An 11410-nucleotide genomic window follows, 5' to 3' on the forward strand; every position below is an offset into this window, starting at 1 on the left:
ATCCTTTCGCACGTGTTTTTACTCGACTAGCCTGCGGGATGCATCCTCTCGCACGTGTTTTTGCTCGACTAGCCTGCGGGATGCATCCTCTCGCACGTGTTTGTGCTCGACTAGCCTGCGGGATGCATCCTCTCGCACGTGTTTTTACTCGACTAGCCTGCGGGATGCATCCTCTCGCACGTGTTTTTGCTCGGCTAGCCTGCGGGATGCATCCTCTCGCACGTGTTTTTGCTCGGCTAGCCTGCGGGATGCATCCTCTCGCACGTGTTTTTGCTCCACTAGCCATGCGCATCCCAAAAAACCTGCGCATGCGCATCCCAAAAAACCTGCGCATGCGCATCCCACAAAACCTCGCACGTGTTTTTACTCGACTAGCCTGCGGGATGCATCCTCTCGCACGTGTTTTTACTCGACTAGCCTGCGGGATGCATCGTCTCGCACGTGTTTTTACTCGACTAGCCTGCGGGATGCATCCTCTCGCACGTGTTTTTGCTCGACTAGCCATGCGCATCCCAAAAAACCTGCGCATGCGCATCCCAAAAAATCTGCGCATGCGCATCCCACAAAACCTCGCACGTGTTTGTGCTCGACTAGCCTGCGGGATGCATCCTTTCGCACGTGTTTTTACTTGACTAGCCTGCGGGATGCATCCTCTCGCACGTGTTTTTGCTCGACTAGCCTGCGGGATGCATCCTCTCGCACGTGTTTGTGCTCGACTAGCCTGCGGGATGCATCCTCTCGCACGTGTTTTTACTCGTCTAGCCTGCGGGATGCATCCTCTCGCATGTGTTTTTGCTCGACTAGCCTGCGGGATGCATCCTCTCGCACGTGTTTTTGCTCGACTAGCCTGCGGGATGCATCCTCTCGCACGTGTTTTTGCTCGACTAGCCATGCGCATCCCAAAAAACCTGCGCATGCGCATCCCAAAAAATCTGCGCATGCGCATCCCACAAAACCTGCGCATGCGCATCCCACAAAACCTCGCACGTGTTTGTGCTCGACTAGCCTGCGGGATGCATCCTTTCGCACGTGTTTTTACTCGACTAGCCTGCGGGATGCATCCTCTCGCACGTGTTTGTGCTCGACTAGCCTGCGGGATGCATCCTCTCGCACGTGTTTTTGCTCGACTAGCCTGCGGGATGCATCCTCTCGCACGTGTTTTTACTCGACTAGCCTGCGGGATGCATCCTCTCGCACGTGTTTTTGCTCGACTAGCCTGCGGGATGCATCCTCTCGCACGTGTTTTTGCTCGACTAGGCATGCGCATCCCAAAAAACCTGCGCATGCGCATCCCACAAAACCTGCGCATGCGCATCCCACAAAACCTCGCACGTGTTTGTGCTCGACTAGCCTGCGGGATGCATCCTTTCGCACGTGTTTTTACTCGACTAGCCTGCGGGATGCATCCTCTCGCACGTGTTTTTGCTCGACTAGCCTGCGGGATGCATCCTCTCGCACGTGTTTGTGCTCGACTAGCCTGCGGGATGCATCCTCTCGCACGTGTTTTTACTCGACTAGCCTGCGGGATGCATCCTCTCGCACGTGTTTTTGCTCGACTAGCCTGCGGGATGCATCCTCTCGCACGTGTTTTTGCTCGACTAGCCTGCGGGATGCATCCTCTCGCACGTGTTTTTACTCGACTAGCCTGCGGGATGCATCCTCTCGCACGTGTTTTTGCTCGACTAGCCTGCGGGATGCATCCTCTCGCACGTGTTTTTACTCGACTAGCCTGCGGGATGCATCCTCTCGCACGTGTTTTTACTCGACTACCCTGCGGGATGCATCCTCTCGCACGTGTTTTTGCTCGACTAGCCATGCGCATCCCAAAAAACCTGCGCATGCGCATCCCAAAAAACCTGCGCATGCGCATCCCAAAAAACCTGCGCATGCGCATCCCACAAAACCTGCGTATGCGCATCCCACAAAACCTCGCACGTGTTTTTACTCGACTAGCCTGCGGGATGCATCCTCTCGCACGTGTTTTTACTCGACTAGCCTGCGGGATGCATCGTCTCGCACGTGTTTTTACTCGACTAGCCTGCGGGATGCATCCTCTCGCACGTGTTTTTGCTCGACTAGCCATGCGCATCCCAAAAAATCTGCGCATGCGTATCCCACAAAACCTGCGCATGCGCATCACACAAAACCTCGCACGTGCTTGTGCTCGACTAGCCTGCGGGATGCATCCTTTCGCACGTGTTTTTACTCGACTAGCCTGCGGGATGCATCGTCTCGCACGTGTTTTTACTCGACTAGCCTGCGGGATGCATCCTCTCGCACGTGTTTTTGCTCGACTAGCCATGCGCATCCCAAAAAACCTGCGCATGCGCATCCCAAAAAATCTGCGCATGCGCATCCCACAAAACCTCGCACGTGTTTGTGCTCGACTAGCCTGCGGGATGCATCCTTTCGCACGTGTTTTTACTTGACTAGCCTGCGGGATGCATCCTCTCGCACGTGTTTTTGCTCGACTAGCCTGCGGGATGCATCCTCTCGCACGTGTTTGTGCTCGACTAGCCTGCGGGATGCATCCTCTCGCACGTGTTTTTACTCGTCTAGCCTGCGGGATGCATCCTCTCGCATGTGTTTTTGCTCGACTAGCCTGCGGGATGCATCCTCTCGCACGTGTTTTTGCTCGACTAGCCTGCGGGATGCATCCTCTCGCACGTGTTTTTGCTCGACTAGCCATGCGCATCCCAAAAAACCTGCGCATGCGCATCCCAACAAATCTGCGCATGCGCATCCCACAAAACCTGCGCATGCGCATCCCACAAAACCTCGCACGTGTTTGTGCTCGACTAGCCTGCGGGATGCATCCTTTCGCACGTGTTTTTACTCGACTAGCCTGCGGGATGCATCCTCTCGCACGTGTTTGTGCTCGACTAGCCTGCGGGATGCATCCTCTCGCACGTGTTTTTGCTCGACTAGCCTGCGGGATGCATCCTCTCGCACGTGTTTTTACTCGACTAGCCTGCGGGATGCATCCTCTCGCACGTGTTTTTGCTCGACTAGCCTGCGGGATGCATCCTCTCGCACGTGTTTTTGCTCGACTAGGCATGCGCATCCCAAAAAACCTGCGCATGCGCATCCCACAAAACCTGCGCATGCGCATCCCACAAAACCTCGCACGTGTTTGTGCTCGACTAGCCTGCGGGATGCATCCTTTCGCACGTGTTTTTACTCGACTAGCCTGCGGGATGCATCCTCTCGCACGTGTTTTTGCTCGACTAGCCTGCGGGATGCATCCTCTCGCACGTGTTTGTGCTCGACTAGCCTGCGGGATGCATCCTCTCGCACGTGTTTTTACTCGACTAGCCTGCGGGATGCATCCTCTCGCACGTGTTTTTGCTCGACTAGCCTGCGGGATGCATCCTCTCGCACGTGTTTTTGCTCGACTAGCCTGCGGGATGCATCCTCTCGCACGTGTTTTTACTCGACTAGCCTGCGGGATGCATCCTCTCGCACGTCTTTTTGCTCGACTAGCCTGCGGGATGCATCCTCTCGCACGTGTTTTTACTCGACTAGCCTGCGGGATGCATCCTCTCGCACGTGTTTTTACTCGACTACCCTGCGGGATGCATCCTCTCGCACGTGTTTTTGCTCGACTAGCCATGCGCATCCCAAAAAACCTGCGCATGCGCATCCCAAAAAACCTGCGCATGCGCATCCCAAAAAACCTGCGCATGCGCATCCCACAAAACCTGCGTATGCGCATCCCACAAAACCTCGCACGTGTTTTTACTCGACTAGCCTGCGGGATGCATCCTCTCGCACGTGTTTTTACTCGACTAGCCTGCGGGATGCATCGTCTCGCACGTGTTTTTACTCGACTAGCCTGCGGGATGCATCCTCTCGCACGTGTTTTTGCTCGACTAGCCATGCGCATCCCAAAAAATCTGCGCATGCGTATCCCACAAAACCTGCGCATGCGCATCACACAAAACCTCGCACGTGCTTGTGCTCGACTAGCCTGCGGGATGCATCCTTTCGCACGTGTTTTTACTCGACTAGCCTGCGGGATGCATCCTCTCGCACGTGTTTGTGCTCGACTAGCCTGCGGGATGCATCCTTTCGCACGTGTTTTTACTCGACTAGCCTGCGGGATGCATCCTCTCGCACGTGTTTTTGCTCGACTAGCCTGCGGGATGCATCCTCTCGCACGTGTTTGTGCTCGACTAGCCTGCGGGATGCATCCTCTCGCACGTGTTTTTGCTCGACTAGCCATGCGCATCCCAAAAAACCTGCACATGCGCATCCCAAAAAACCTGCGCATGCGCATCCCAAAAAATCTGCGCATGCGCATCCCACAAAACCTGCGCATGCGCATCCCACAAAACCTCGCACGTGTTTGTGCTCGACTAGCCTGCGGGATGCATCCTCTCGCACGTGTTTTTGCTCGACTAGCCTGCGGGATGCATCCTCTCGCACGTGTTTGTGCTCGACTAGCCTGCGGGATGCATCCTCTCGCACGTGTTTTTACTCGACTAGCCTGCGGGATGCATCCTCTCGCACGTGTTTTTACTCGACTAGCCTGCGGGATGCATCCTCTCGCACGTATTTTTACTCGACTACCCTGCGGGATGCATCCTCTCGCACGTGTTTTTGCTCGACTAGCCATGCGCATCCCAAAAAACCTGCGCATGCGCATCCCAAAAAACCTGCGCATGCGCATCCCAAAAAACCTGCGCATGCGCATCCCACAAAACCTGCGTATGCGCATCCCACAAAACCTCGCACGTGTTTTTACTCGACTAGCCTGCGGGATGCATCCTCTCGCACGTGTTTTTACTCGACTAGCCTGCGGGATGCATCGTCTCGCACGTGTTTTTACTCGACTAGCCTGCGGGATGCATCCTCTCGCACGTGTTTTTGCTCGACTAGCCATGCGCATCCCAAAAAACCTGCGCATGCGCATCCCACAAAACCTGCGCATGCGCATCCCACAAAACCTCGCACGTGTTTGTGCTCGACTAGCCTGCGGGATGCATCCTTTCGCACGTGTTTTTACTCGACTAGCCTGCGGGATGCATCCTCTCGCACGTGTTTTTGCTCGACTAGCCTGCGGGATGCATCCTCTCGCACGTGTTTGTGCTCGACTAGCCTGCGGGATGCATCCTCTCGCACGTGTTTTTACTCGACTAGCCTGCGGGATGCATCCTCTCGCACGTGTTTTTGCTCGGCTAGCCTGCGGGATGCATCCTCTCGCACGTGTTTTTGCTCGACTAGCCATGCGCATCCCAAAAAACCTGCGCATGCGCATCCCAAAAAACCTGCGCATGCGCATCCCACAAAACCTCGCACGTGTTTTTACTCGACTAGTGTTTGGGATTGGCTGAGTGCGTCAGTCGCGTCGGCTCATTCATCTTTTCTCGATCACGCTATTGGCTGCCTTTCGAGTGACAGCGAGATCTAGGATCGATCAGCGTCTCGCGGAGTCATAGGCCAGCGCCGTCGATATCGATTACGTTCGATTATCGACCCGCGCTAGAGTGATTGGCGGATCGTCCGATCGATCCTCCAATCACGCGCTCGGCGGTTTTCGGCTAACGGTCAGCTGATCGACCGAAAATCACTTCGTTTTCGGTGTTTCTAACGATAACACGTAGTCACGAACATCGCTCTCACTCACACTCGAAAGACATCGCGTCTGCTTGACCGGTTTTTCTAGTGTACTTCTATTCGCGCTCTTTATCGATTCGTAAAGAACCGTACGCTAAAACGGCTACCGCTAAGTTACAACAAAACTCTTTATTGTAAAGGTTCATCCACGTACTTCGGGGTGTATTTACATTTCATTTCGCACAAGTTCGTTTGGGAGTCGACGATCCCCGTTCGGGAAAAATAAAGTGACGTTTTCTGTGAAGTGGTTCGTTCTCCCTTTTCTTGTCCGAAACATTTGGTCCTTCGAGCCGGATTCAGCGCTGCAGCTCCTCTGACAGTTATTATCCGTTTAATATTCAAATCTTCTCGTGCTTCAACCTCGTGCTACACAATGGCTGACCTCATCGAACATCAACATACCCTAGCTAGACGGATATCTCGCGTGGTGTCCAATATCAAGAAGAAGGGAAAGGCCAATATCTACCTGGAACTACTTCAGACTGGCCAAAAAATGCTCGATCAACTGTGGGATGACTATCGCCAGGGTGATACAGAGTTGAGATCTGCCGCTAAAATAGACAAGGAACTATTTGAAAGTCGCTATTTCGTTGAGGACGAATACGAGGAGACTCAAGAAGACTATACTGACCAGTACTCACTGCTACAATCATTGATTTCCCAATTCAAGGAATCTGCAACCGAAAAGGGATCAGAAAATTCAAAGCCAACGGTCGTCGAGACCGTTGCACCGAGGTCACGCGCCGTGTTGCCAAAAATGGGTCTTCCCATCTTTGGAGGTCAATACAAGGACTGGCCATCTTTTCGGGATTTATTTACTTCCCTCATCATCAACGATGTGACTCTTTCTCCTGTCGAACGCCTTCATTATTTGAAAGCCTGTATGAAGGGCAGCGCCGCGTCTCTTCTGAAAAACATCAAGACGACCGCTGATAACTTTAAAGTTGCTTGGGAAAAGTTAATAAGTCGATTCGAGAATCGCCGACTTCTGGTACAGGCTCAAATCAGACTACTTGCTTCACTATCTCCGGTCAAAAGGGAATCATCTATCGAATTGCAGCAGCTCTTTGATCAAACGTTCGACGTCATAGATGCCCTCGATAATCTGGATCGACCTGTCACGAACGCCGTCGACTGGGTAGTCGAATTGACCGTCGAAAGGTTGGATACTCAGTCTCATCGTGAGTGGGAAGATTTAGTGAGGCAATCTAAGGAGCTCCCGACTCTAGAGGATCTACGAACGTTTATCGAAGGGCGCATACAAACCTGTGAGGCGTTAGAGGCTAAACGAAAGCAGCCTGATGAAGCCTCCCTCAACAAGAAATCCTCTTCCAAGGCCTTCAAGGTGCATCAGATATCGAAGGCGAACACTTCATTGCGGAACTGCAGCATCTGTCAAGGGGCGCACTTCGTCCTATTCTGCCCTCAATATAAGGAGAAGGATGCCGTCGAGCGGAAGGAAACGGCAAGTTCTCTGAAGCTTTGTCTAAACTGCCTGGGAAGGCATTCTATTAGTGACTGCAAGTCTGCCAAAAGATGTCAGAAGTGTGATGGGAAGCATCACACGACCATCCACGATGCCGAGTCAACGGGAGCTGTAGTACAGCACATCTCTACTCACGTGAGTCGACCTTCCTCTGTACTTCTCAGTACCGCTCGCGTGACAGTTTCAGGCTCCGGCGGACACGGCTTCCAAGCTCGCTCACTAATAGACCCCGGCAGCGAGGTTTCGCTCATTTCTGAGGCCCTGGCTCAGCGGCTCGGCGTCAAGAGGAGTCAAGCTCGGGTTCCTCTGCTCGGAGTCGGAGGGGCCAAGGCGAAGTTCACGAGAGGAAAATCTACACTGGTCCTCTCCTCTCACTGCGACGGTGACGTCAAATTCCAGATTCCGGTCTACATTATATCTGAGCTCTCTCGCTACAGGCCTCGAAATCTACCTGCTATCGTCGAGTGGCCGCACGTACAAGGGTTGACCCTTGCTGATCCTGCCTACCATCTTGCTGATCCAGTCGATGTTCTGCTTGGAGCTGATTCTTATAACCTCATACTTCGTGAGGGTGTCAAACGAGGGCCGCCTCATACTCCAGTGGCTCAGGAGACCGCACTTGGCTGGATACTGACGGGAGGAGTCGACTCGGAAGGCGGCGGCGAGGCAGCAGGTAGACTAGAGGTACCAGTACATCACTGTAATGTAGACCGCGAATTAATGGAAATGTTGAGCAGATTCTGGGAACAGGAGGAGATCGACACTTCGATCCCACACACAGCAGACGACCAACGGGCGGAGGAACACTTCGTTAACACTCACCTTCGTCAACCTGATGGCAGATTCTCGGTGCGACTACCATTCAGCAGCGCACCTGAGCTAGGAGACTCCCGTCGCATAGCATTGCGAACTCTGGAGTCTCTAAACGGCAGGTTTCGGCGATCTGCCGAATTCCAGGCAGCCTACACCGAGTTCCTGAAGGCCTACGAAACGCTGGGGCATATGGCAGCGGCGCAACATCCGATTCCGAGCAACGGGTACTACCTCCCTCATCACGGAGTGTTGCGAGAGGCCAGCGCAACGACTAAGTTGCGAGTTGTCTTCAACGGGTCCATGCCCTCTTCCAATGGGAAATCCATTAATGACTTCCTTCTCCGAGGTCCTAACCTGCTCCCAAATCTCGCCGACGTCCTGCTAAGGTGGCGTCGGCACGCTTTTGTGTTTTCAGCCGACATCGAGAAGATGTATCGGCAGATACTTGTCCACCCTGAAGATCGGCGATAGCAGCGGATCTTGTGGCAGCCTGAAAAAAGGGGAGGAGTCATTGATTACGAGCTGAGCACCGTCACTTACGGGCTCGCGTGTGCACCCTACCTTGCAATTCGTTGTTTACACCAGCTGGCCAAGGTGGAGGAGCAGCGGTATCCTCGTGGCTCTCGCATAGTACTACGAGACATCTATATGGACGATGTTCTCGCCGGAGCTGACTCCCTTCCTGAGGCAAGGCGACAACAAGCGGAACTTCGAGAGCTTCTCATGGCGGGCGGATTCCCACTTCGCAAGTGGGCATCCAACTCAAGGGGTCTGTTAGACGGACTCTCCAGCGACGAGCGGAAGGGAATCGTTGAATGGGATTCCCCAACCCATCACAGCGTCCTCGGCATAAAATGGCTACCTTCCGCTGACTGTTTTCAGGTTACCGCTGTGACTTCTCTAAAAAACGCAGGGTTCACTAAACGCTCTGTGCTCAGCGGAACAGCCCAGCTGTTCGACCCTCTCGGATGGCTGGCTCCAGTCACCATCGTCGCCAAGGTCCTAATGCAGTCGTTGTGGCTCCTAAAGGTCGACTGGGACACACCGTTGCCAGAAAAGGAGGAGGTGATGTGGCAGCAGTTCCAGCAACAACTCCCTGCACTGCAGACTATTCGAGTCCCGCGATGGCTCGGAACCAATTCTGCCACGCAGCCTCTCGAAATCCACGGGTTCGCTGATGCATCCGAGCGAGCCTACGCAGCCGTGGTGTATTCCCGGACCATTAACGCTCAAGGAGTCGTGACAGTCTCCATGATTGTCGCCAAATCCAAGGTGGCTCCCTTGAAGCGGGTGTCTCTGCCCAGATTGGAGCTCTGTGCAGCTTTCCTGCTAGCCAGGCTCGTCGCGCACGTCACTAAGGCGCTCGATTGGCAAGAGGTCGATCTACACCTCTGGTCGGACTCATCCGTGGCACTCAGCTGGATCCGGGGGCATCCTTCTCGCTGGCCGACTTACGTGGCGAATAGGGTGGCTGAAATCCAGAGGATGCTGCCGCTAGCCCAGTGGCACCACGTGAGGAGCGCTGAAAATCCAGCTGATTGCGCTTCTCGAGGCCTGTCTCCCGCTGAGCTTCCCAGGTTCCAACTGTGGTGGCGAGGACCCGAGTGGCTCTCCTCACCAGATCCTCTCCCCGCTGTACCTGCCGAGGAGACAACCCACGAGGACGAGGAACTGAAGGCACATCACGTGACAACCCAGCGGGAGAAAACATCCGGCACGTTAATCGAGCGCTTCTCGAATCTAACGCGCCTGTTTCGAGTCCTGGGCTGGTGTCGTCGCTGGGCCCCTAGAAATCGAAAATCAGAATCAATTATCACTGCTACCGAAATGCAGGAAGTCAAATTGATTCTCCTGCGCTTGGAGCAGTCCGCTTCATTCTCCGAAGACATCGCCACTCTCCGCAGGAATCAACCCGTGGCAGCTAAAAGCAGATTGGCCAAACTCTGCCCATTCCTGGATGAGGACGGAGTCTTAAGAGTCGGAGGCCGCCTACAAGCTGCCAACCTTGCGTACGACCGGACGCATCCAGCTATTCTCCCTGACGAATCCCCTCTGGCTAAGTTGTGGGTCGACGCTGCTCACAAACGATGCCTGCACGGGGGGACACAGCTTACCCTGGCGACGCTACGCCAGGAGTGCTGGATTCTCAGAGGTCGCCCAATGGTAAAACACTGTATCCACCAATGCACCGTTTGTATTCGCTGGAAAGGGCAAACAGCCCAGCCAAAAATGGGAAACCTCCCACCAGCAAGAATAACACCGTGTCGTCCCTTTTTCAGATCTGGTGTCGATTATGCAGGACCAATACACCTTCGGTCTGGTCGGGGTCGTGGTCAGCTCACAGTTAAAGGATACATCGCCGTGTTCATCTGCCTTGTCACCAAGGCCGTGCACCTGGAGGCTGTGTCGGATGGATCGACCGAAACCTTCCTCGCTGCACTACGACGCTTTATCTCACGGCGAGGTCGCTGCCTAGAGCTGTACAGCGACTGCGGACGCAATTTCGTCGGCGCCAATCACGAGCTGCGCTCACTACTCCGAGAATCGACACAACAGGGAGGAGGTCCCTTCGCCGCAGCCTCCAGGGAAGGCATTTCCTGGAAATTCAACCCACCGTCTGCTCCACACTTTGGAGGAATCTGGGAAGCGGCGGTGAAATCCGTTAAGCATCACCTCCGTCGGATCATCGGCGAGCAGCGATTGACCTTTGAGGAGCTGACCACGCTCCTGACTGGCATCGAGGCTTGTTTAAACTCTAGAACTTTACAGCCGTTGTCCGACGACCCTGAGGATCCAGCAGCGCTGACTCCGGGACATTTCCTGATCGGGGAACCGCTCATCGCTCTTCCAGAGCCCAGCCTCGAGGAGCTTCCCGTCTCACGGTTATCTCGATGGCAGTTGATCCAGCAACTTCAGCAGCACTTCTGGAAACGCTGGTCTCGGGAGTATTTGAACACCTTGCAGACCAGAGGCAAGTGGCGTAAAACCAAAATTTCGATAAAGTCAGGATTTCTCTGCCTAGTTAAAAGTGAAATTCTACCTCCTACGCAATGGCCTCTCGCTCGGGTTGTTCACATACACCCTGGACCAGACGGCTCAGTTCGAGTTGCTACTGTCCGTACCTCAACTTCGCAATTTCTTCGTCCAGTACACAAGCTGATTCCTTTGTTAGCCCCTGACGACGAAGAGACGAGTACGGGGAGGGAACACGAGGCTGGACTCTCGAGCGACTCTCCCGATCAGTAGCTATTTTCACAAGCACAGAAAGCACGTGTTCGTCATACTTCACTTAATCCAGATTTCATTTTCGATTCACTTACCTCTGTACCACTTTCATCTTCACTGTAAATTCTCATTTCATCATCCATTAGTACACTTCACTTTTACTACGCTTCGTTTTTTTGGATACTACACTGGATGCCCTACGTTGCTGGCCCATTCAGCTCACCCAGCATCGCCTGACGTCATCGTCCTCCTGATTGGCCACAGTCT

The 11410-nt window shown here is 54.0% G+C and overlaps 1 protein-coding gene across 1 annotated transcript; it reads left to right on the forward strand.

Annotated features, from left to right (window-relative positions):
- The first annotated feature begins 5992 nt into the window (after nt 1–5992).
- On the forward strand, nt 5993–11164 carry LOC143219348 (uncharacterized). Its single transcript, XM_076445351.1, has 2 exons — nt 5993–8349; nt 8419–11164. The coding sequence occupies exons 1-2, from the start codon at nt 5993–5995 to the stop codon at nt 11162–11164; spliced, it is 5103 nt and encodes a 1700-aa protein (XP_076301466.1).
- The last annotated feature ends 246 nt before the right edge of the window (nt 11165–11410 follow it).

The sequence above is a fragment of the Lasioglossum baleicum genome, unplaced genomic scaffold (assembly GCF_051020765.1).
Source record: "Lasioglossum baleicum unplaced genomic scaffold, iyLasBale1 scaffold0024, whole genome shotgun sequence".
NCBI classification, from domain to species: Eukaryota; Metazoa; Arthropoda; class Insecta; order Hymenoptera; family Halictidae; genus Lasioglossum; species Lasioglossum baleicum.